At 39.0% G+C, this 27,388-nt stretch overlaps 2 protein-coding genes across 3 annotated transcripts in view; one reads left to right on the forward strand and one right to left on the reverse strand.

Moving 5' to 3' along the window:
* The first annotated feature begins 635 nt into the window (after positions 1-635).
* On the forward strand, positions 636-26,267 carry LOC128638314 (E3 ubiquitin-protein ligase TRIM62). 2 transcript variants are annotated; one of them, XM_053690198.1, is made up of 6 exons: positions 636-787; positions 2,848-3,256; positions 17,599-17,694; positions 19,142-19,398; positions 21,540-21,655; positions 23,167-26,267. In XM_053690198.1, exons 1-6 carry the CDS (start codon positions 744-746, stop codon positions 23,715-23,717), a joined length of 1,473 nt encoding a protein of 490 aa, XP_053546173.1. In that variant the 5' UTR covers positions 636-743; the 3' UTR covers positions 23,718-26,267. The 2 variants fall into 2 exon arrangements, with proteins under 2 accessions (XP_053546173.1, XP_053546174.1); XM_053690199.1 differs by lacking the exon at positions 2,848-3,256 and having other exon boundaries at positions 654-787.
* SVBP (small vasohibin binding protein) overlaps positions 26,260-27,388 on the reverse strand; it is a 78,897-nt gene continuing 77,768 nt past the window's right edge. The window contains exon 2 of the mRNA XM_053690201.1: positions 26,260-27,067. Coding sequence (XP_053546176.1) covers positions 26,981-27,067 — 87 coding nt within the window. The 3' untranslated portion in view covers positions 26,260-26,980. The remainder of the gene's footprint in view (positions 27,068-27,388) is intronic.

Raw genomic sequence — 27,388 nt, forward strand, 5'->3', positions numbered from 1 at the left:
CTGCCCCTTTTCATATGGGTCATTTGGGCTCAGTCCTGTCCCTCCTCCTATAGGCCATTTGGGCTCAGTCCTATCCATCTCCCTCCTCCTATAGGCCATTTGGGCTCAGTCCTATCCATCTCCCTCCTCCTATAGGCCATTTGGGCTAAGTCCTGTCCCTCCTCCCATATGCCATTTGGGTAGGTTCAGTCCTGACCCTCCTCCCATAGGCCATTTGGATTCACTCTTTTTTCTCTACTTCTATAAACCAATTGGGTTCAGTATTAATACCTCTTTCTGTAAACTACCTGAATCAATTCTGCCACTCCCCTTGCTTGTCACCTGGGGTTAGTCCTGCCACTCCCACTGTAAGCCCCCTCGGTTCAGTCCATTCAATGGTCCCTAGATTACCTAGGCCCTGTACTATGACTCCCCTATAAGTCACATATATCCAGTACTGTCACTCCCCATGTAAGTACCTTTATAAAACCACTTAACCCCTCTTCCGTAATGGTCCAATCTAGTCATTCACCAAGCTAAACAATGAAAAACAAGATGGGATGTACCACTTCGATAAAGGGGGGGGGGGGGGCGGAGGTGGATCATGTCTGACGCCAGACACCTCCCAGGTGTGACTGACAGTTAGCCCGCCCAGCTTCACGCACCGGTATCAGCTGCTAACAACACCGGCGAGAAGACGGGAACACCAGTATAACGACTCCTCCCGCTGTTCACTTGGTTTTATCCGGTAGAATCCGCACTGAATGACAGCGGCACTGAGAGAGACTGCGAGCACAGATTTATGGGGGTAACTGGGGCTTTATACATAAGGATAATCCATTATCTTACACACAGGGGTTAACTGCGCCCTATGCACACAGGGAAAGACCATTAACAAACATATGGGGTAGTGAAGGGGGAGCTATAAAAAGGAAGAGCCCAACATCACTTGAGGGTTATTATAGTCAGGTCGGTGTTATACGCATGGTTTGGTGGGGCTATGTACCCAGGGGTAGACTATTACCACACACGTAGGATCTAATTGTGAGTGTATTCGGTTTTTGTGCTGCCCTAGGCATTGGGAAATGTGTTCCCACCACACCATCCCTAACAAATTTAGCTCCTGTAGAGGCCATTGGCACATGGATGGGGTGTGCACCCATGATGGACAGTCATTAATTTGCAATACACATAATAAATGCAACCTTTGGAGAGAATCATACCATAGAAGTAACCCTTAAAATATATCATACCCTAATCAGCTTGTTGCCCATGCTGGAAGTAACTGGAAATATATATATATATACACACACACACTTACCACCCAAACAGGGAGTAACTGGGGTATGTATGCACAAAAGCAGCAGACCATAACCACACATATAGGGGTAGTTGGTGGTGTAAAGACAGGTTCAGGTCTTTAGCTTACAGAGTGTAGTGGGTAGCTGGGCTATATGTGCAGGGGTAGAGTGTTAGCACACACGTAAAACTGGGCAGCATATGGACAGACAGACTATTAGTGCAAACATACAGAGGTAACTTGGCTTTATACATGGGGACAGATCAGTATCATACATAGTCATTGCTGTAAACAAAGGGACACATTGTGAGAATGCAGAAGTAACTGTGGCCCTATTTGCAGGTATAATCCATTAGCCCACAAGGTAAATGGGGAATATATACACAGAGGAAGATGGTTCCCATGCTTTAAGAATAACCATTAATATGTAAAAACAGTTGAAAAGAGGGTTCCATACCTAGTGACAATTATTACATACAGACATTACAAGACACTTTTCAAGGACCATTAATACATACAAAAGTGTATTACACACGTGCAGGTGACTGGGAATAAATCATAAGAATAAACTATACACAAACATATACATTATTCTATTGTAACTGGGGTATTATATACATTTTGACAAACTATATTAAAATGCCGCTGTATATTTAGGTAGAAAGGTCTCTATCACATGCAGGGGTAAATGGGCTCTGTAATCTCAGGGAAAACTTGGTATTTACCGGGAGGACTCTCATGGGTGACTGAGGAATTCTATGTACAGGAAGAGGTCACTGACATACACTGGGTTTATAAGGATATGTACATAGAGCGAAACCTCTGAGCAAATGCATGGTTGGCTAGAATTATGTACACAAGGTGATACCATTAAACCGTACACAAGGGGATGTGTTTGTCTAAGTACACTAGAACTATACACAGAGGGAGCATCCATTTGCAGATGCAGAGGAGTGGCAGAGGGCTATATAAAAAAGGGGGGGATATGCTTACATCAGCAGACAAGCATGGCTTGATACCCCTCCTCACTCCATGTGGTTCATGCTCGTTATGTTGATACTATAATAAGACAATTGTCTTAGGCAAGTGTCTAATGGAGTCCTGTGTATATTCGGAGACACCAGTGACACAAGTAAATTGGAGACACTAAACATTGTTGTGGAGTACTGCTACTCACAGAGGAAGGTCTGTGACAGTGATGTAGGGGGAGCATAGTCAGTAGTTGTGCTCATTGGGGAGAGAGAAAAGAGAGCGTGCACTTGCAGAGATGCAATACATTTATCAAGGAGAGTGGGCTAAGAGTTAGCCACTTAGAGGTACAGGAGGGATAGCAATCTAATTTCTGGCAGACTGACGGGGGTGTCCTACTGTGACTGCAACCTAGCAACCACAGGAACACATTCCTCTCACAAACAGCCCTTTATTTTAGATTTATGAGAGTGATTTGCTGTCCTCAGTATTTTGGTGGCAGCTGACTGGCTCCTGCTAATTTCTGTGCTTTAGAGGTTGCCTGCTGCCCTAATAAAGTGACTGTAATTGTTTATTTACCTCTTTGTACTCCCCTTTAGGATGGCTTGCTGCTTGAAGGACGAGCTTCTGTGCTCTATTTGTTTGAGCATTTATCAGGACCCAGTGAGCTTTGGCTGCGAACATTACTTTTGCCGCAAATGCATCACAGAGCACTGGAGTCGCCAGAAACCTGGGGGCCCCTTGGACTGCCCAGAATGCAGACGGACCTTTATGGAACCTACCCTGTCTCCAAGCCTCAAGCTCTCCAACATAGTGGAGCGTTACACTGCTTTCCCACTTGATGCCATTCTCAGTGCGCAGAGGAGTTATTTTCCATGTAAAGACCACGAAAAGGTCAAACTCTTCTGCTTGACAGATCGTGCTGTTGTCTGCTTTTTCTGTGATGAGCCGTCACTGCACGAGCAACATCAAGTGACCAATGTGGATGAAGCATTTGAAGAGCTGCAGGTTGGTGGTGGTGGTGGGGGGTGTAGCAGTTACAGATGATACTTACGTTTGACCTAAGCTTTTATCTTGAGGTTTAGGGCATAAGCTGAAGTCCATATCCAAAGCTTTTGGTTAACCTAGTCTTCCATATACAAGTGAGCTACTGGCGGTGTGTGCTGAAATATAACCTGTACTTATGAGGATGGAGCGGTGTGACACACAGGTGGTGCAGGTGTATAGAGTTCTCTTTTAGCTCCATTTCACTTGCTGACATCCTTGAAACCTGATTTAATGTGTGCGGACAATGCAGCTAAATTATATTGTGCACAAACAAAAAGCATTGAATACGGCGCTTGTAATGAGGGGGTACTAAAGATGTATAGTTCTTCCCTTTAAGTCAGAGCAGCATACTGCTGTTTATGTATCTCAGGAATCCTGACTTGCAGTGTTTACCACTGGATGACTTATTACATTGCCCTAATGTACGGTCTATTGAATATTTCCATGGTAACACTGAATGTATGTTGTTCCTTTACTCCATATAGACATCTGAGGGACTTAGTGGCACAGACTGGCCATTGAACCGTGCAGCCAGGTCGGTATATGTGTGCGCGCCTTATTGGCTCGCTGTTTGTACTGCTCCCTAATGCATTTTATTAGTGATTTCTATAACCATGTAAATAACTCCCTGCTTAGAGCCCAATACATGCACTTATATTATGCAGGTGCCGCAGCCTATCCCCTACTGACTTTAGCTAATTGCCTGATACTCACAGTTTCCCCATATTAATAAATCTTTAATTTACTGACGATTACTGTGCACAAATAAGTGTTGTGCTCCTGACATATAAATCTAATTACATTTGTGTACTATTAAATGTCTGAGGAAGTGGAAGTATTTGTAGCTGAGCGCTCTGCCTTTAGAATTGTGTAGCTGTGACTGTACAGGGTGCAAAACTCTTTATGGTTAAAGGTAGATTTATATATAATAATTAAACTATATTTCAAATTAAAGACTGCACTGCAAACCACAATGTATGTTGCAAAGGTTTTTGTTTACCTCTAAAGTACATGTGCGGCCCATTGTTTGAAAGAGGCAGTGCTCCACTTTCAAATGGGTGGTCCTCGAGCTGTCCATTTGATGAATATTATTAAAGCGGCAAATAACACAAATCATTCAACATATTTCTAAAGTTTGGAGACTGTAAAGAAGTTGTCATCAGCCCCTTACCATAGAAATATATAATATTACTGCTCATTTGAAGAAGAAAAAAAAGTGTACTTTAACCTTTTTTAAATAAGGGTTCATGCCTTATTTCTGTTTAGTTCTCGTCATACGAATAACCACTTGGCAGCAACTAGTCTCATATTGCTTTGATATCAGGGCTCATAGATCCTTAAAGTGATAGTAAATCCTATCGTTATTGAAACACTAGGATTTACCAGTGGAACAAATAAAAGGGACTTTCAGTCATGACTCATGAAGTATAAAATTCTTCATGCTGAAAGTTCCTTTATCTGAAGCGTTCGCCGTGCTGAGCTCCTCAGGCAGCCTACAGCAGAACGCTATTTTTCAGTGAGGTGCCGTTTCCACCTCTTAGCCAATAGCTGTTCTGGCCAGCTGGCACCATGCCGGATAGCTAGCACTCTATTGGCTAAAATCACCTCAGTGATAAAATAGCGTTCTGCTGTGGGTGGCTTGAGGTGCTTAGTGCGGCGAACGCTGCAGACAAATAAAGGAACTTTCAGCATGAAGTATTTTATACTTTGACTGAAAATCCCCTTTATTTGTTGCACTGTTAAATCCTAGCGCTTCACAAACGCTACGATTTTAATATCGCTTCAATTCTCTAACAAAACCTAAGTTTGCAGCTTTCCAAATAACTGGTTGAGTTAAACAATAGATGGCATTTAGTTAAATCTATATATAGTGTTTTTTTTTCCTGCAGGAATTTCATTTTTGACGGGTTTTATAATTTATACATTTCCTGTGTGTATGGTAGGAACACTCACATGTCATCAAAATGAGTGAATTCAGAATCTTGTGTAGTTTTTTACATTTTCTTCCTGCTTATTTTCTTGTAAATGTGCGCAAAGGTTCAAGTAGATTTTACCTTCTAATTTGTTTTTGTTTTGTAAAATAAGTGTATACAGTCATATTGTATAGTTTGGGAAGTTAAACGGATGCAGATTATGGAACAGTAAAGCGTTTGTTAAACTCCCATGCTTGTTTACAATCCAGAAAATAGCAACAAGCAAAATGACATGTCTTAGTGAGAAAAACATATCGTTTGTGTGGGTAGGTCACAGAAAAAACAGTAGAACTGCATTTTGTACTGAGTTCTGATTCTCATCTGTGAGGTTTATTTGTGATTTCAGATTGTGGTGTCTACTGCAGAACATAAGGCTTAAGCCACTGGTTTTCAAACCTCTCATCAGGCCTCCCTAACAGGTCAGAATTTGAGGATATCTGAACTGGAGCACAGGTGAATCAGCTGTTTAAAGGGACACTAAACCCAATTTTTTTCTTTCATGTTTCAGATAGAGCATGAGATTTTAAGCAACTTTCTAATTTACTCCTATTATCAATTTTTCTTTGTTCTCATGCTATCTTGATTTGAAAAAGCAGTACTGTAAGCTTTAGAGCCAGCCCATTTTTTGTTCAGCACCTGGGTAGCACTTGCTGATTTGTGGCTAAATGTAGCAAACCAATTAGCAAGCGCTACCCAGGTGCTGAACTAAAAATGGGCTGGCTCCTAACCTTTCATTACTGCTTTTTCAAATCAAGATAACATGAGAACAAAGAAAAATTGATAATAGGAGTAAATTAGAAAGTTGCTTAAAATTGCTTGCTCTATCCGAATCATGAAAGAAAAAAAAAAATTGGGGTTAGTATCCCTTTCAGTAAACTGTTATTTTACCTGCTCTCATCCAAGGTAATCCTGAAAATCTGGCCTGTTGGGGAGGCTCGAGTACAGGGTTGAAAACCAGTGGGCTACGCTGTGTGTCAGTAATGGGGTGTCTTTTTACTCACTCTAAGGTAGAACCACCTCTGATTTCATACCCTGATACTGAGAATTTCTCACCGTGCCTGCCTTATCAACAATTCTACAAGTCAAATCTTTATTTAAAAAACAAAACAAAGATAAATAAATCTAAATATATATAAATAAATCCTATTTAGGGATATTCTAGTAGTGGGGGGGAATTATCTGATTTGTCACAGAATTTTATTTTAAAGTGACATTAAAAAAACTAAACTTTTTGTTTAATAATGTTTTTAATTATGTGTAATAAAAATATGCGGTGAACTTTATATTTATTTATTCTGCGTTCTATGCAGTGATTGTGTTATTGCCGTAGTAGCTCTATTTAATTCTCTAAATTTTGCTTTAGCAGATACATTTTACAATATTATATCCCTGAGCTGCAAGACAATGCAGATTTCGTTAGCAAAATGACCTTAAAATATTTAACTTTCTTTTTTTATTATTTGCAGCTCTTTTGCAATGTAGTGTTTAATTACTGACAATATACTGTGTGTATATAAAAAAATATATCTGCCATCTGTTCTGTCTATCACACACAACGTACAGACATGGCTGAAAGTATTGGTTCCCTTCCACTTTTTTTTAGGAAAACACTATTTTCTCTGAACTAAGTAAAAATTGACAAAAGTATTTGGAATCCACTATTTTTTGTTTCAAATGTTGTAGAACACTTTTTTCACTTTTGACTTATGGCCTCACATATTACTTTAAACAGCAAAACAAGAATGGCACGGACAAAAAAATATTGGTTCTCTTAACCTAATATTTCATAGCTCAGCCTTTGGAGACAGTAACTGTAACTAAGCAGCTCTGAATACGATTTCTACACGTTCTGACTGGGCTTTTGGCTCACTCTTCTTGTGCAAAACTGCTCCAGTTCTCTCAGGTTTAACGAGTGCCTTTTCCCAACTACGAGTATCAGCTCTTTCCACAAATGTTTGATGGGATTCAGATCTGGACCTCTTCAGAATGGTCAAATGTTTTCTTCTCATCCATTCTGGGTGCTTTTTGAGGTATGTTTTGGGTCATTATCGTGCTGGAGGGCCCATGGCCTGTGACTGACATTGGGTGGTATATTTTGCTCCAGAATGCCTTGATAGTCTTCTGATTTCCTTGTCTCCTGCACAGATTCTAGGCACCCAATGCAGAATTCAGCAAAGCAACCCCCAAACATCACCGAGCCTCCATGTTTTACGGTAGGGATGGTGTTCTTTTCTGTGAAAGCTTCCTGTAAACATGGAGTTGTTTCTGGTTCGCCTGTCCGAAGGACATTATCCCAGAAGGATTGTGGCTGGTCAACATGCATTTTGGCAAACACCAGTCAGGCTTTTTTGTTTCTCTCTTAAAATGCAAGGACGCCAATACTTTCAGCAACAAATGTATCCATATAACCACCAGTCCCCAGTCTTGTGCAGCCTGTTGTGACACTGAACGGGACTTCAGCTACATGTTTAGTCCCTTTGCAGAGATAAAATACAATTTTAAGGGGCACTGCTGTTAAAGGGACATGAAACCCAATTTTCTTCTTTCTTGGTTCAGATAGAACACACAATTTTTAAACAGCTTTCCAATTTACTTCTATTACCTAATTTGCATCATTTTCTTGGTATCCTTTGTTGAAGAAACAGCAATGAATATGAATGAGCCAATAACGTGAGGCATAAATGTGCAGCCACCAATCAGCTGCTCCTAAACCTACCTAGGTATCCTTTTCAACAAAAGGATATTATGAGAACAAAATAAATTATATAATTAAAGTAAATTGGAAAGTTGTTAACAATTCCATGCTTTATCTAAATCGTGAAAGAAAAATGTGGTTTTCATATCCCTTTAATTTAAATGCTCTTAACAAATTAGAACATTTTATTTTTTTAGAATGTCTCTTTTTAAAGGGATAGGAAATATTAAATCAAAGACATCAGAAAAAGAAACCGATTGTGTAAAAACAGCAAACAACTTAGTTGTTTTCTTGCAAAGTGAGCACTTGGATACTCTCAACGTGGCCACTGCCTTTAGTGAAATAAGGGAGCTACCATGATAAATCCCAAGTCCTATGTGATTTTTCTTTTGGTGAAACTCTTCTACAGAGCATGGGCAAGAAACTGACTGGAGCTAGAGCAGGTGTCTCCTAGTAAACACTTCAAAGGAAAAGCTGCTCCTTTGCTTTCCTGTAGAGACCACAGACCCTTGGTGGGGCTGTGACAGGAAGTAATGCACAAATGTAGTTAAAAAAATAATCATGAACAATACATAGTGCAATGATTTCTATATAAAGTATAACCCACTGCTTAGTGCTTTTTTATTACAACAATGAAACAAACTTTTTTTTTTATATCCCTTTAAATCAGTCTAAAGAGACCATGTCAGTCCTATTGTTGTGTTTTTATCATTTGTAAAAGAAAAAAGCGTACATAACGCATGCCTATGGGGATTTTACTTGACAAATGTTTACACTTAACATCCAGTTCAAGAGCTACGGCTGATGATTTCAGTCTTATTTAAAGTATAAATAATAAACTATTTACTGTCCTGACATGATCTGTGTAGTGTATGCATTAAACAAATGAAACCATTGAATACAATTAGTGTGTTCAGTACAAGTGACTTAAAAATGTGTTTAACACAGAAGACCTGCTATATATTTCTTCCTTATAATCCAAAGAAAATCTGGCATAGTTAAAAATAAACCATGATATTTGTAATATAACAGAGATTTTGCTGCCCATGATATTTTTTTGTTTAAATGCCACAAATGATAATCTCAATTTAAGGTTTGTGCATTGTAGTCTCCTCTCTGGGTTAATGTTGCCACCAGGGATATTGCTGCAGCTACACTGAAACTGTGGCAGCCTAGATATTATAGTCAGGAAAAGAATCCCAATGAGAACCACGGATTACCAGTATTTGATTACTCAGAATTATTGAATTATGTGCTTTGTACACAAACCATTCTCAGGCTAAAAATGTTGCCTGAAATAAGTCTTTGTTATAATATCTTCTTATGACTATTTCACTTCAACTTAGCTAAATATTCGGTGGGGCTGCTGGCAGCCAGCAAAGGGAAATGGGTGGGCACTCATAGTTATCTTGGGTACCCTAAACCTTAGCACCAGGGGTCTAATTTTTAAGGTACAAGTGGCTCGCTGGCACCTGGGTTTGTCGAGCCCTGTTATGCTCACTCTGGATCATGGAATTTTAATTTTGACTGTTATGTCCCTTTACACTATGAACACTATGGTCTAAATAAAATTTGAATGGGACAGGAAACCCCAATTTTTCATGATTTGGATAAAACAATTTCGAACAACTTTCCAATTTATTTTTATTAGAAAAGTTGCTTCATTCTCTGGACTACCGACAGCTAGCTGAAAACATGTAGTTGGCCAATGACAAGAGAGAAATTTGTGCAGGCACCAATTAGCTAGCAGCAATGTAGTAATTGGGACCAATGGTACTACTCTTGTGTTTAACAAAGGGTTACTGTATACCAAGATTCATTCTGTAAATGTTAGCACAATACTTGTGCAATAAATATTGAATTATATTTACTAGGTGCCATATATCAACAGAAAGTACTTTATTTACATTTCCAGCGAAGAAGCTGGACAGGATACACTTTCAAGCACTCATACCCTTCAAATACAGAGGTTTATCAAGTTGAGTATATGAAAATGTTAAAAACAATAACCTTTATTAAGTTTATTAAAATGGGTGAAACCGAGAACAAAATAAAAAATGTTGCAGCAATATATAGCGAGTCTGGTTTCAGTAGTGCCTGAGAGGCATACACTTGTTAACCCTAAAAATAGTAATTCAATCATATGCCTGTTATGACATACTGAGCAGCTAGCTCCCACTAGTGTAAGATATGTGCATATTATTTATTTTTCTTTTGTTTTTCCAAGTTTTTATTTGAGATTATAGAGTATAAAAACAGCAGTAAGGATACAATTTATTCAGTGACATAACTATATGTCCAAGCATCTGAATGGTGTAAAATGTCACCAATGTGCAGCTTATATCTTATAGGTAAAATATCACATTTTAACACACAAACATAATCATTGTTAAGTAACCTATGTACTCTCAATTAAACCGCTTTTCATTTATTTTTGGTCACAGTGTGCAAGGTAATGTAAATCTTATCATTTTCCCCTAATGTAGAATAGAAAGATAAACTAGAAAAGGTTGTACCTCGCGTAGAAGATAGTGGTCTCTCTCAGACCTCTAGTAGTATTATATTGTGGCTTCAGGATATAATAGGGGGTATATAACAAAGGCATATAAAAGTGGAATTTCTATAGGATATATTTTCCTACGCTTATGATGTAAGCACTATGGAGTGGGGAGGGGGACGCGATGATGCTTGGGTAAAAAAAGTTAGCGAAACATTCAACCAGGGTAGTGAGCAATCTCAATAGGCCCTATAGTGTCATAACAGTTCAACATAGCGAGAAGGAGGATATTATACAAAGAGTTGCCGCTCTCAGAAAAATAACTTGGAATTTTGTGAGAAGGGCATTTTGAGCAAATTAAGGCAAAATACCAGAATAGAGTCCCTCATCAGCCATAAAAATGCCCAGAATAAAAACTATGGTTGATTAGGTGCGGAGATGTGAGATTTATATGCTATCAACCAGCTGGGTATTGCAATCAAATTTACTCATGGTAAGCAACAAAAATAGTAGATGATCCAGTATAGGACTATGGTCACAAAGGTAGTATCAGGTATTACTATGTATATGGATTACTATCAAGTATCACTTAAAGTGAATGTAAAGTTTCATCAAGTAGTGCCCGGTTTTTAAAAATACTATTAAAAACAGGGGCACTTTCATTGATGAAACTTTACATTCCACCATATTTGTAGAAATACTTACCTCTTCGTCTTGAAAGCCGCTCCAGCCTGTCGCAAGCCTCTTCCTACGTCAGCAATGACGATTCCGGCATCCTACAATCATGCCTCCCCCCCCCCCCCGGGGGAAGCATTACCTAAAGGTAGGAAGAGGCTTGCGACGGGCTGATGAAGCGCTGGAGCGGCTTTCAAGATGAACAGGTAAGTATTTCTACAAATATGGTGCAATGTAAAGTTTCAGCAATGAAGTGCCCCTGTTTTTAATAGTATTTTAAAAAATCGGGCACTACTTGATGAAACGTTACATTCACTTTAACTTATCAGTATCTTAATACAGTATCTCACAAAAGTGAGTACACCTCTCACATTTTTGTAAATATTTGATTATATCTTTTCATGCGACAACACTAAGAAATGACACTTTGCTACAATGTAAAGTAGCGAGTGTACAGCCTGTATAACAGTGTAAATTTGCTGTTCCCTCAGAATAACTCAACACACAGCCATTAATGTCTAAACCGTTGGCAACAAAAGTGAGTACACCCCTAAGTGGAAATGTCAAAATTGGGCCCAAAGTGTCAATATGTTGTGTGGCCACCATTATTTTCCAGCACTGCCTTAACCCTCTTGGGCATAAAGTTCACCAGAGCTTCACAGGTTGTCACTGGAGTCCTCTTCCACTCCTCCATGATGACATCACAGAGTTGGTGGATGTTAGAGACCTTGCACTCCCCCACCTTCCATTTGAGGATGCCCCACAGATGCTCAATAGGGTTTCGGTCTGGAGACATGCTTGGCCAGTCCATCACCTTTACCCTCAGCTTCTTTAGCAAGGCATTGGTCGTCTTAGAGGTGTGTTTGGGGTCATTATCATATTGGATTACTGCCCTGCGGCACAGTCTCTGAAGGGAGGAGTTCATGCTCTGCTTCAGTATGTCACAGTACATTTTGCATTCATGGTTCTCTCAATGAACTGTAGCTCCCCAGTGCCGGCAGCACTCATGCAGACCCAGACCATGACACTCCCACCACCATGCTTGACTGTAGGCAAGACACTTGTCTTTGTACTCCTCAACTGATTGCCGAGACGCACGCTTGACACCATCTGAACCAAATAAGTTTATCTTGTTCTCAGTGGTTTCAGTAATCCATGTCCTTAGTCTGCTTGTCTTCAGCAAACTGTTTGCGGCTTTCTTGTGCATCATCTTTAGAAGAGGATTCCTTCTGGGACGACAGCCATGCAGACCAATTTGTTGCAGTGTGCATTGTATGGTCTGACCACTGACAGGCTGACCCCCCACCCCTTCAACCTCTGCAGCAATGCTGGCAGCACTCATACGTCTATTTCCCAAAGACAACCTCTGGATATGATGTTGAGCACGTGCACTCAACTTCTTTGGTTGACCATGGTGAGCCCTGTTCTGAGTGGAACCTGTCCCGTGAAAACACTTTATAGTCTTTCCCACCATGCTGCAGCTCAGTTTCAGGGTCTTGACAATCTTCTTATAGCCTAGGCCATCTTTATGTAGAGCAACAAATCTTTTTTTCAGGGCCTCAGAGAGTTCTTTGCCATAAACTGCCAGTGACCAGTATGAGAGAGTGTGAGAGCGATAACACCAAATTTAACACAGCTGCTCCCCATTCACACCTGAGACCTTGTAACACTAACAAGTCACATGACACCGGGGAGGGAAAATAATAATGAGTTATTTTGAGGGGACAGCAAATTTACACTGTTATACAGGCTGTACACTCGCTACTTTACCTTGTAGCAAAGTGTCATTTCTTCAGTGTTGTCACATGAAAAGATATAATAAAATATTTACAAAAATGTGAGGGGTGTACTCACTTTTGTGAGATACTGTGTGTGTGTGTATATATATATAGTTACATATTAGGTCAAAGACCTCTTGCGGTTTCCCCATACTGTCTAGATATCACAGACAATTCACGTATTATAAGTCATGTTGTGCTGCCTCGGCCGCGACAGCTCCAAAAAGTAGTAAGCAGTGAAGCATATGCTAGTATTTGTAGACCATATAGTATAGTGTAAATATAGTTCTATCTGCAACACACAGAGTAGTTATCTGGTAAGCATGTGGACTAAGTCTGGGTTGTAGTATCATTATAAAATAAAAGAGACTAAAAAACGGTTACACATCAGTACCCTATAAAGGGTAAACTGAGACGCTAGGTACCCAAGTAAGTTTGCAATCCCAAATAGAGTTAGGGTGTCCTTCCCTCAGCAAACATTACCAGAAATTCGAAAAGTGAAAAAGAGTGAAACTTTAATTAATGAAGGATAGGGAGCGAACCCAATACACAGTCACCCTATTGCACATTATTCTGTGGATATTCTCGCCAATTTGAACCAAAGTAGTGCTGGGTAGCTGTAGGCGATACTATGGGATAGTAGTGTTGTTAAAAATATTTCAGACATATTGAGGGAGTTCGCCAGTTATAGTATAAACAGGTAATTTGCATAAGTTAGCATATGAGTGTATCGTATATCATAAGGAGTACTTATTAAGCTCAGAGTTAAATAGCGGGAGAGTACTAAAAAGCTGCCACCCAATATGCTATACAAAGTCATCCTGCCATAGCAAAGACATAACAAAGTTTTACTGAATGCAATGAGCCTAAATGTGTGATACAACAGTTGGGTAATTCAGTGTGTGCCAGAGAGAATTATATAAATATATACCTTGTGAGAGGTTATTAATATATGAACAGGGTAGGATAACATATATATATATATATATATATATATATATATATATATATATATATATATATATATATATATATATATATATATATATATATATATATCAATATTGAGAATACCATATTAGGCGACATATGAGCCAGCGAAGAATCCTAATACAGTAACATGCAAATTGAGAGTGATAATCCTATGAATCTCTTAGATTTTCAGGGGATACTTCATAACCAGAGACTAAATAGATCTCCTCAACCCCCCAGCATGTTAAATAAGCGGCATTGGTAAAACTTCAGTGTACAGGAGTATTAAGTTCTGTGTTAAACGTCATGCTGGACAGTAACGCTCTCTTTGCAGTCGATGTGTAGGTGTAAGTCACTCTAGGGGCTAGGCTACATATCTTTTCCTGAAGTCAATGGCCACCTAGGAGTAATAGCAATCTGTCAGCCCACTCCCGTCCTACAGATCACCGGCATCCCGTTACGTCTCTGTTTTGCATTGCGATGTGGGTTAACTGCAGCCGAACCACTGTAAAATCAGAAAGCCACCCAGTAATGTAGTTCTGTGACTTTGTTCTTTCTGCTGAGCTGGAGGAAATCTACCGGTATGGTGTGGTCTTTAGGAGTAGTATAGATGTCTAGTTCATGAAAGCATGTAATCCTAGTACCTAGTGGTGTTAGGTTTTGACCTAGGTTCGTTCCCCCTTTATGAGTTCATGGGCTCCTGGTTCAGATGCAGCTGCATGTCGTACTGCGCTGAATCATCGAAGCATGTATCATGTATCGGCTGTGACCACAAGATCCTCTGCAGTGAGCGCTGTTGTCCAGGAATCAAACAGGTCTGTCAGCCTGGTACACACGTCTCTAGAATTAGTCGCCATGGTGTGATAGGTATTTTGAAATCACCTCCCTTGTACCAGTGGTATCTCAGAAATGTTATATGCGCCACAGACCATCTACTGCCCCACTTCCGTCTCATATATATGGGGTACCGACTTCTTCTTGTTATATTTTGGATGCATAGTATCATGGTGTCCGCCAGCTTTGTTCTCTGAGATATGTGCAGCCTGTATTTATTTGAACCAATGTCTCATTAACTGTAACTCATATCTCGAGGATGGTGAGTGAAGGTCCGTGGACTAGTTTGCGCCAAAAGAAAAGCTGCCGCTGTATCTGTACTTTGCTTGTTAAGGCCGCAGTGGAAGTGGCTGATTAAAGCTTCTGTAATATATCGGAGCACCGTGAAACTGCAGCTAAGTAGGGTTCACCGCTTCCCCCTTGAAATCTGTGTGCCAGCAATGCTGTTCTTGTAGTTTCTTTATGTAGGTGATTGCGATATAGGGATTGTGTTCCCGGAGCTCTCTCAAAGTGCGGCCATCATGATCACTGGTCAGCTCCGCCTCCATCGTGCATATTTTTTAACAAGGGATACCAAGAGAAAAAAGCACATTTAAAAGTGTCTTAAAATGACCTGCTCTACCTGAATCATGCAAGTTTTTCATTTTGACTTTCCTATCCCTTTAATTCTAATTGTTAAATGTTTCATTGCTTATTTATATATATATATTATATGATGTTGCCTTCATTTTTGTCTTGCCTACTGCTGTACATTTCGTGCATCTCCCCTTTTTGGTCTACCTTGGGCTAGAGGATAACATTATAAACATCTTTCTAATATACATCTTATCAAATTTGCTTCATTCTCTTGGAAGGAGCAGAAATGCACGACTGGGAGCTAGCTGAACACATCTGGTGAACCAATGACAAGAGGCATATATATGTGCAGCCACCAATCAGCAGCTAGTTCATAGTATTGCCTTGCTGCTCCCGAGCCTAAGTATGCTTTTTAATAAAGGATACCAAGAGAATGAAGCATAGTGGATAATAGAAGTAAATTGGAAAGTTGCTTAAAATTGTTTGCTCTGTTTGAATCATGAAAGTTTAATTCTGACTTGACTGTCCCTTTTACTTGTGTGCTTTTAGTGTACTACAGATGGTTCTTGAGTTCACCTGCAGTATTTTGTGATATCCTGATTGCAATATCCCTGTGCTTCTCTGTACATATTGTCACGTAACACAAGGAGATTTTATAGAGCCGTGTCCCTCTTGTGGTTACATGGATGAATTGATATTTCCTGCTTCATTGCAAAATGGTTTTCTCCTAGTAAATACCAACACAGATTTATTGATAGATAAAATTGTGATTTCCAAAAAATGTTTTTTTTCTTTTCTGACGTGCAGTTGTCGGCAGAAATATTAGTAAGCTTGTGTTTATTTAAATAAATTATAATTATATTTTATGTTGGTCATTAAGTAACTAATATAGAGCAGACGATGAAGCTATTGTAGTGGCTGCGGTCTACTTTAAAATAAAATTCTGTTTAAACCTTGGCATTTCCCAAAGGCTTTATCAGGGTAAGTAAATATACAAAGACTTGGACGTGTATAACCTTAGGAATTTTCCCTATGGGCATGAGGTTTCGAACATTATTAGGAAGATCTCTAATATATATCTATTTTATTTTTATTATTATTATATTTTGACTTGTAGAATTGTCGAAAAGACACAGCGAGGTGAGAAATTCTCAGTATTGGGGTATGAAATCAGAGCTGGCTCTACCTTGGGGTAAAGGCTTATTAAGAAGACACCCCATTACTGACACATAACTTAGCCTTATGAGCCTTATGTCATACAGTAATTACCAGGATCTGACATTACAGATGAAAATCCAGAGAATCGGACTTTAGTACAAAATGCAGTTAGTGCTTCGTCTGTGACCTACCCACACAAATTATCTTTTTTTCTCAGTAGGACAACTCATTTTGCTGGTTGCTATTTTCTAGATTGGAAACAAGCACGGGAGTTATTTTGTTATTAGCCTTCATACAATATGGAATATTTCATAAGCGCAGTAAAATGACACAAGCCTTAATTCTAAACCTGTCTAATAACTTTCACCATGAACATCTCATACAATAAAAAGAGAATAAAGAGCGATAGGATGAATTTCCTTGTGTTAGACATTGCAGTAAATAAGCTCACTATACAAAGGCGCTGATGCTCTGTAATCTGCATTGTAGGAAAGGTCACAGCCTACGGAGATAGAGTGCTGGCCATTTCCAGTAACTATTTTTCAGTACCCACAGAAGTCTCCTGCAGTGTTACCCAGAGTCACTACTCTCTATGGGATCTACAGGTCTCACAATGCTTATTGGGTATCAGACATTACTTGTACGCGTTTCACTGCAGCTAGTTTCTTGAGGCCCTATGACTTTGGATAGAGCCAACAGTGACTCCATATATAAAGACAGTGCTTAAAGGGACATAAGTCAAAATTAAACTTTCATGATTCAGAGCAGGCCATTTTAAACTACTTTTCAATTTGCTTCTATTATCAAACTTCATTCTATAGCTATCCGTTATTGAAGAAGATACCTAAGTAGGCTGATTTGTTATACTTTGTAGAAAACACTGCTCCCTCTAGTGGTCAATGTATAACGGTGTTAAATTTACTTTTACAAACACTGCTACCATTTATTCAGTGCTCGTGACTTTAAATTTGTTAGGGAGTTTGCAGTATAATGGTGCAGTGGAGGTGCTGAGAGCTGCCTTTTCTGGCAGTAGACTGGACACCATCATTGTGTACTCTGGCTCATATGTTCATAGGATGGGATTAATACGACTTCCCATGGTTTTTTCCTCTATGCTACAAGTTTAACGTATGTTCTCTCCGCAGAGGGAGCTAAAGGAGCAGTTGCTGACATTGCAAGAGAGTGAGCGTGGCCATACCGAGGCGCTACAGTTACTCAAACGCCAGCTGGCTGAAACCAAGGTGAGAAAACACAGTTTAGAATAAAAATGTTAATATAGGAACAAGTGATTCATTCTTTATGGACCACTAAACACAGTAGAACGGCATAATCAATAAATGCATAATAAAAAGACAATGCAAAAGCAGTTACTTTCAATTTCAAATGAGTAGTAGATGTTTTTCTGACAAATGTCAGATTTTCCTTCCTTATGCATCATGTGACAGCCATCAGCCAATCACATAATACATATACGTATATCCTGTGAATCTTGCACATGCTCAGTAGAAGCTGGTGCTGCAGAAAGAGAATACAAAAAGACTGCACATACAGATAATGGATATTAATTTCACAGTTGTTTAAAATTGCATGCTCTATCTGTACCATGAAAGTTTAATTTTGACTTGAGTGTCCCTTTAAAGTGAAACTTGAAGTCCTCTGGACTCTAGTGCACAAAGGTACGTTCCAGCCAGATTCTGGATTCTGAATAGAAGCAAATTGCCATTACACTTGAACTTGTAGTAAACACTATCAGTCTTTAGTTGGGAGCTTCTACTGTGCACGTGACACATATCTAGATTATGCTCAGTGCACCAGCATTGGTAACACTGTGTCTGCTCAGAGGGCTGGCAGTGCATTTTCTTTTGTCAGCAATGACTTGGTTTATATGATAGGTAGTTGACAACCTGAGCAGACCTTATTTAAATGCTTGTGCACGGAGCATATCTAGATCAGCTACACGTGCCCGTGCATAGTGAAGGTGCTTACTGAAACACTGATCCCATTTACTAGAAGCAGGTTGCTAGTATACAGATTTATTGAAAAAATGATTTATTCAAAACTGAAATGATGTGATGTGCAATTGTTTCAGCTTTAATATCCATAGAAGAGTGAGTGGTAAAGACCATACTTTTACTAATGGTTTTTATTTGTGAGCGTATGACTCACTTTGCTCTTCTGACTAGAATGGGAGAATATATAGTGTAGGTCTTTAAGACCGGGGCAACATTAATTGTGAGGTTTTTAAAATTATACCTTTAATCGTCACAATCAGCCTCATTTACTGTAAGCTGTCAAGAAATTACAATTTGATGGGGAGTCATTATTATTTATTTGTATAGCGCCACCAAATTCCGTAGCGCTTGATCCAGTTGCCCATTTTATTTTAATAATTGTAACAGTTTCAAAGGTTAGCCTTAGACATAACAAGCTGCCGGCTCTTTCTGTGGGACAAAAATGATTACTTTACAGCAACGAAAACTGTGGTTAGAATTCCCATTGACTATTGTGTATTTTCCAAAGTCTTCTGTTATTGAAACTTTTAATCACGTTTAAATAGAATAAAAGCCAACTTGTTTAATCAGTGGGTATCTGTACACAGATGCCAAAGGATTGTGATGCATTGGTGTAAATGCTTGTAACCTTGTCAGCCAAGGGATTAATCATGGTTTTGTTCTGTTTTATGATCAGTCCTCGGCCAAAAGCCTGCGCGCCACCATAAGTGAAGCTTTTGAACGCCTACATCGTCTCTTGCGGGAACGACAGAAGTCCATGTTAGAGGAACTAGAATCGGATACCGCTCGGACTCTCACTGACATTGAGCAAAAGGTGCAGCGGTACAGCCAGCAGCTGCGCAAGGTGCAGGAGGGAGTGCAGATCCTACAGGAGCGGCTGGCAGAGACCGATATACACACTTTCTTGGGAGGCATCTCGTCACTTTCAGAGCGGTATGGGATAGGGGACAATATATTTCAGCATCTCTATAGCACTGCACTATTTATATCCTTCCTGCTTTTATTTGGAAAGTGTCACCAGATTATACAGAGCTGAACGTTTTAGAAGTACAGAGTTGTGCTGCATTAACAGGTAGACCTTTGTATTAGGTATTAAAGGGACACTGAACCCAAATTGTTTCTATTGTGATTCAGATAGAGCATGCAATTTTAAGCAACTTTCTAATTTACTCCTATTATCTTTATTCTTTTGGTATCTTTATTTGAAATGCAAGAATGTAAGTTTAGAAGCCGGCCCATTTTTGATGACTATCCTGAATTGTTCTTGCTGATTGGTGGATACATTCACCCACCAATAAACAAGTGCTGTCCAGGGCCTGAACAAAAAAATTAGCTTAGATGCCTTTTTCAAATAAAGATAGCAAGAGAACGAAGCACAATTGATAATAGGAGTAAATTAGAAAGTTGCTTAAAATTGCATGCTTAATCTGAATCACAAAAGAAAAAAATTTGGGTTCAGTGTCCCTTTAAGCCTTTCTCAGGTGACCCTGTTAGAGAAAAAGGTTCATGTGTGAGAAGAGCGATCAGGTGCACTTGGATTACAAATACGTATAATAAACTTGTCACAGAGTCTGCTTAGCTGTTTGTTTTGTCCCTGTGTAGTGATCGATTGCAGAGTGCACTTCACTGCAGACGCTCTTTGTTACACAGCAGAACTATACGTCCGTAGTATAATTCTCAGTCGTCTTGTTACACGGCAGAACTATACGTCAGTAGTATAATTCTCAGTCGTCTTGTTACACGGCAGAACTATACGTCAGTAGTATAATTCTCAGTCGTCTTGCTTCTAAGGAATATGTGATGCCCACGTTTGTGTTTTTTTTAAATAAAAGCAAATCCCCATGTTTCAATGTTGTTCTTTCATATGAATGCTAAAAAAGGTACAGTGAACCTTTAAGAATGACATTATAAATGGGGGGGGAATAGCTTGTTTAGGGAAAGAAGTTAAAGGGACAGTCTAGTCAAAATTAAACTTGCATGATTCAGATAGGGCAGCAATTTTAAACAACTTTCCAATTTACTTTTATCATCAAATTTACCTTGTTCTCATGGTGGTATTTTTGAAAAGCTAAACCTAGCTAGGCTCAAACTGATTTCTAAACCGTTGAAAACCGCCTCTTAGCTCAGAGCATTTTGAAAGTTTTTCACAGTTAGATAGTACTAGATCATGTGTGTCATATAGATAGCATTGTACTCACTCCCGTGGAGTTATTTAGTCTGCACTGATTGGCTAAACTGCATGTCTGTCAAAAGCACTGAGATAAGGGGGCAGTCTGCAGAGACTTAGATACAAGGTAATCACAGAGGAAAAAATATATTAATATAACTGTTGGTTATGCCAAACTGGGGAACGGGTAATTTAAGGGGTTATTTATCTTTTTAACCATACAAATTCTGGTGTAGACTGTCCCTTTAATAGTCCATTTAATGGGGCCGAATTATCAAGCTCTGAATGCAAGAAAGACGGCTGCTCCATAACTTCACCTTCTCTGAGGCTGCAGACATCAATCCGCCCGATCCTATACGATCGGGCTGATTGACACCCCCTGCAGGGGGCGGCATTGCACAAGCAGTTCACAAGATATGCTGTTGGCATTTATCGATGTTCGGCGGACATGATATGCTACATTGTATCATGTCCACTCGCACTTTCATAAATGGGCCCCACTGTTTAAAATGCGGGGTGGGGTTATGTTTTTTGTTTGTTTTTTAAGTATTTATACAGCATTACTAAATATCCATGAACGCAAAGTCTAAGTTCAGGAATGTCACACGCTGCAGTAGTTTGTTCACTCAGGATGTTTTCGTCAGCTCATATGTGCCTTACACAGATGTCCCCCACTTGTGTATCAGTCTGACCCACCTGAATTAATTGTCCAGTGCCAACACTTGCAGATTAGGAAATCACTAATGACTGACATTATAGAAGCAAATAGGATAAAACCATAACATTATCATTGTAATGTGATTATAATTGTCTAGTGTTTTATGAATGGGGCATTAGGATAAAATTATAGTCTGGGTCCCACTGTGTTTTACATCTCATACACAGAACATATTTACTCTTCCCACAGGTTAAAAGGAAAGATCCATGAGACCAACCTAACATATGAAGATTTTCCCACCTCTAAATACATGGGACCGCTACAATACACCATTTGGAAGTCCCTGTTCCAAGACATTCATCCAGGTAATGTTTTTCTACCCACTCTCTAGTCTAGATAGTATGAACATGACAATTTCTCAAGTGAGAATTGTGATGGTGATGATAGAATTAAGCAAAGCCCTCTCTATTCTTTAGAAACTCTAATTAAAGGTTTATTTAACGCGTGATTGTTACACTTGTAGCTAAACTATAACCATAGCTAACTGGCCTCCGCAGAGGAGATAAAATAAGACATGGAATCCTTGGTTATATAATGGTATTACCCATTATTCCAAGGACACTAAAACTTTACACTTCTTCTGTATTTAAATAATGATAGTCTTAAAAGGACAATAAAGTCAAACATCCATGATTTATATAGAGCATGGCATTTTAAACAACTTTCCAATTTTACTTCTATGATCTAATTTGCTTTGTTCTTTTGGTATCCTTAGATGAAAAGTACCTAGGTAGGCTCATGATCAGCATTGAGCTGCTCATTGGTGGCTGCACATATACGCTGCTGTGCAAAAGTTATGGGCAGGTGCGAAAAAAATGCTGTAAAGTAACTGTGCTTTCAAAAATCGAAATGGTAATAGTTTATTTTTAGCAGTTGACAAAATGCAAAGTAAATTAACAGAAAAAAACATATAAATCAAATCAATATTTTCACACGTCTAGTGTGTCTCTTCACTGACTAGCTCCCAGTAATCCATTTCTGCTCCTTTAACAAAGGATACTGAGAGAATGAAACATAATTGATAATAGAAGTAAAATGGAAGGTTATTTAAAATTGTATATTCTTTCTGTATCATGAAATACAAATTTGGGGTTTCATATCCCTGGGGTGATATTTGCTGTACATGCATTATGTCTCTGGGTATCTTTTCTATTCTTTATCAGCAAAAGGGCTTCACAAACTCCCCTGATCCTTACAAGCTAACCTGGGAATGTCCAATGGTTTTCAATGAGATGCCACACAGGGTTTGCTTTTCTGCATTCACAGGGCCAGTGAGTGTATTTAGTCTCTTTGCTTCTATATGAAGTTACACCCATCACTGAAGCATCTCGCGTAGTCGGTACTGAAAATACATGGTCATTGCCAGGCAAAAAAAAACCAGTAACGTTCTCTTTGAAGTCCCACTACAGACTCTGTAATTTCTCTCTTTTAAATCATGTGTACAGTTTGTGCCATAACGTTCTGCTACACATACCCCACTCACCCAAATAAACCATTATAAAATCCTTTTCATTGTGGCCTCTGGACCTACTGGAGTAAACATCTTTCTTGTTGAACTTCTCCAGCTCATTTAGCATGTGAAATGTTTTTGTTCTTTTATATTTTACATCACTGGGTTAACCACTTCAGCTGAGCGGTTAATACACCGTAACAAGCCACTGTCGGACTAGTTGTACATTGCTGTAGAGAATCTAAAAGTGTAATTGAAGTTGGCAATGGATAAAGGCTGTTTTTGTTTGTAATAGTTTAATAGCCTCTTAACCTGTTTTTTTTTTATCTTCTAAAAAGTATTTGTACATATATTTTTTTTTTTTAGTTCCTGCAGCCTTGACACTTGACCCATTGACGGCGCACCAGCGACTAATTCTTTCTGACGACTGCACGATTGTGGCGTATGGCAACCTGCACCCTCAACCTCTGCAGGACTCTCCTAAGCGATTTGATGTGGAGGTCTCTGTCCTGGGCTCTCAGGTTTTTGATGGAGGCGTTCATTATTGGGAAGTAGTGGTGTCCGATAAGACACAGTGGATGCTGGGACTGGCCCATGAAGCAGTTAGCCGCAAAGGAAGCATCCAAATCCAGCCAGGTCGAGGCTTCTACTGCATTGTTATGCACGATGGGAATCGGTATAGTGCCTGCACAGAGCCCTGGACACGTTTAAATGTCAAAAGCAAACTAGAGAAAGTCGGTGTCTACCTGGACTATGACAAGGGACTTATTATATTCTACAATGCAGAAGATATGTCCTGGCTCTACACCTTCCGTGAAAAGTTCCCTGGCAAACTCTGCTCTTACTTCAGTCCTGGTCAAAGTCACGCAAATGGCAAGAATGTGCAGCCGCTCCGCGTCAATACGGTACGCATCTAAATGTATCTATCTCCAATTCTCTGCAGCAGAGATGTGACCCGCGGCAGCTTCATCTCACAACACCTATGCAAGGCAATGAGAGCTATGAAGGTGTGGTGGGGGAATTGGGCATAGAGCAAACTGACAGTTATCTAAGAGGATATTTATAGAGGAAACATAGTGCAAACAGTATGAGGGCAATTGTGTATGACAGTCGTATACACATGCTCGAGAAAATCCTCTGGCTTTGCTCAAAGACCTCTTGGTACTAGATGAAAATTGTGAGATCTGAATAAAAAATAAAAAAATCCAAACCATCACAATATCAGCTGGTGACACTACAGCACTAAAACCAGGACAGTTCGTTACATGGTCTATGAAGATTGAGCCAAATTTTCCCCCCTATCCCCAGCCCTTATTCTTAAAACCTGACTAGATTTAAAAGGACATGAAACCCCCCAAAAAAATATTTAATGATTCAGACAGAACATGTGAATTTAAACAACTTTGTACCTTACTTCTATCATCTATTTTGCTTCATTCTCTTGGTATTCTTAGTTGAAAAGCATACCGAGGTAGGCTTATGAGCTAGCTAGCTCCCAGTAGTGCATAGCTGCTCCTTCAACAAAGGATAACAAGAGAATGAAGCAAATTTGATAATAGATGTCAATTGGAAAGATGTTTAAAATCAAATGCTCTAAACCATGAAAGAAAAAAAACTTGGATTTCATGTCCCTTTAAAGGCCTTTTTGCAGTTTGTCTCAATATCTGGAGATACTCATTACAGACCATCAGTGTTAAAGTAGAACATTCTATATGAAGGTTTCCTGCATAAGACCATTGTGTTTATTTACCCAGGTAACTGTTGTGTTTATCTAAACCACAAACAGGCCTTGGATTTCTCTCTTCTAAAAATAATTCATTCCTTTGTTAAAAGTGCCTGTTTGCATTCTTCTGCCCTTGACGGCCATACACTGCTTACAGCTCTCTCGGTCAGGCTCTGTAACCAACCTGGGACCTTTTTGCATCAGTTGGACGTTCTCATGCACTAAAATAAACCAGCAGTATAGCCTCTGAGCACAGTGATCCTATGATACTGATATGGAAAAGGGTTTGTGTCTTATCTCGGTTAAATGCAGACATATTCTAAAATGAAGAAGCTGGAGGTTTGGTCTTCAGTCCACAGCAAGAGTCAACCAGTGTAGAGAATCAAATTCCTTCAATTCACTCATCTGGAGATTAGCGCTTTAGATTTTGCTTAAAGGGATAGTCTAGTCAAAATTAAACGTTCATAATTCAGAGCAGCAACTTTCTAATTTACTCCTATTCATTTTTCTTTGTTCTCTTTATTTGAATGTAAGTTGAGGAGCCGGCCCATTTTTGGTTTCAGCACCTGGGCAACATTTGTCGATTGGTGGTTACATTTAGACACCAATCAGAAAGTGCTAGTGTATTAATTTGAGTAAATTTGTTAAAATTACTGCTCTATCTGAATCATGAAAATTTAAATTGTGACTACACTATCCCTTTAAACAGTCTGAAGCATCCTCTTACATATGTCACATATACCAGATATTGTATTACATTGTTGTTAACCGTTTGCGTGCGTTTCTCTGCAAACAGTATGGAGGAAGCTGGTCTCCTTTTCAGAGATCTATTAGAAGCTGCTGGGGTTGTGTAAACTTTCATACAGAATTAAAAACAAAGAAAAATGAATGTATTTACAGAAGAAAAAAGGAAAATAACTTATACAGCTGGTTTCCTATTATGATCCTGTAGCATTGTTCCAACATATGTTGTCTAACACTGGGTACAGTATTTTTTTTTATTATAAAAGAATTGCTCCAATCAGAGACAAGTACATTTTGTCTGTGCTTTGAGCTGATTGGTCACCAAACGTTGAGTGCCTTTTTTGATACATTTATTTTTTCGCTAATCAGAATCTGCCTTACAAACCAACTACTGCTGTTGGTGTTCATACGCAATCCGGAAATGGCTAAGTGGTGAATACAAACCTGTTCTATGCATCATTGTGCTTCAGTGTTTATTTTATGTGACTGCTGGGATTATGGTCAGAACCCTCATAAAGCTCAAGCTGTTAAGGGAAACAGAATAATAATAAATATTTAAAGGAACCAGCAAATGTAACAATTGTTTTTGGTTTCCTGTTACCTAATGAGCTTTAGCGAATTTACCTGAAATGTAAAGTACAACATTTCAAAGCTGTTTCCAAACCATCTATGTAATTTATTTTTGAAATCAATCCAATATAATCCCAGTATTGAAGTTTTAATTTAATTCATTGGCAGATTAGAGCGCACGCTGTACAGAAGCAAAATAATCCATGAATGTTTATTTGTAGTTCAGTCTGAATTCCCAGTGTAACCAGTAATAGATACAATAAGGGCTCCGTTCCACCTGCTGCCTCAATCCTCTGTATGTGAGAAGACACGTTTGTCTTCCCCAAGATCAAGGTCTCGATGTGGGAGATCAAACTGTAATGGTCAGACAGTTGTTTAGTTTATGTAATGTGTATGTTCAAAGAGCTGCAATAAAACCGACAGAAACAAATCTGTGTTTTTAATTGTTGTTACGTCATGGCTTCCATAGAATATGTGCACGATTATTGTCTGATAAAATCCCAGAGCTCTAGACACATCCATCATGCGGATTCCTGAAATGTCTCCCTGCAAAAAGCTACTCATTTAAGGGATATGAAACCATTTTTTTTTCTTTCATGATTCAAAGAGAGCATGCATATTTAAACTGACTAATTTACTTCTATTATCTAATTTGTTTTTTTTCTCTTAGTATCCTTTGTTGAAAAAGGATACCTAGCTAGGCTAAGGAGTTGCTGATTGGTGGTTGCACATATGCCTCCATGTTATTGTCTCACCCTGTGTTCAGCTAGCTCCCAGTACTGCACTGCTGCTTCAATAAGGGATACCAAGAGAATTAAGCAAATAATAGAAAATAAAAAGTTTAAACAACTTTCCAGTTGACTTCTATCTGAATCATAAAAGATAATTTTTTGGGGGGTTTCATGTCCCTTTAAGCAGAAATAAATAACTATGCAGAATCACTTTACAAAGAGATAATACAGGAGTATAATACATTTCTCATTTTTAATTTAAAAACAAATGAAACAGTGGAGTTGCTTCTGGAGGGGAAAAAAAACAAACACATTTTAAACAATTTCTTCTTAACGTCCAGGCTGACACGAGTGTACAGCGGTCAGAACTGGGCAGGGAGCTTTAGACGGCAGGTTAAGGCACGTGCACAGGTCACTTGCTAGCTGCTTGCATCTGTTTGCAAAACGCTTCAAACTGCTGCTGCTCCAGTTCTGTCATGACCCTGTTTAGCGCATAGATCTGTAAAGAAACAAAAGCAAGCGACCAATCAGTTAACAGGGAAGCTGTAGGTTTAGCCTGTTGCTGTTATTACATTTTCTGGTATCCAAAGATCAAATTCACTGCATAACTTAAATATATTTATTGATCATTTGAGCAATACACATTTTAATATTAGGTAGTTTTTGCTTATTTTTGGCTAAAATATTTAGTGGGGTGGTCAGTAGAATCAGACAGGAGGTGCAGCCTTTAAAAAGGTTCTGGGGAAACCCATTGTGTGTATAGTGCAAAATATGTTAAAATAGTGTGCTGTACTGTCCCAGGATACCACTGACTGTCTAT

This window comes from Bombina bombina, chromosome 8 (assembly GCF_027579735.1).
Source record: "Bombina bombina isolate aBomBom1 chromosome 8, aBomBom1.pri, whole genome shotgun sequence".
In the NCBI taxonomy this organism is placed as follows: domain Eukaryota; kingdom Metazoa; phylum Chordata; class Amphibia; order Anura; family Bombinatoridae; genus Bombina; species Bombina bombina.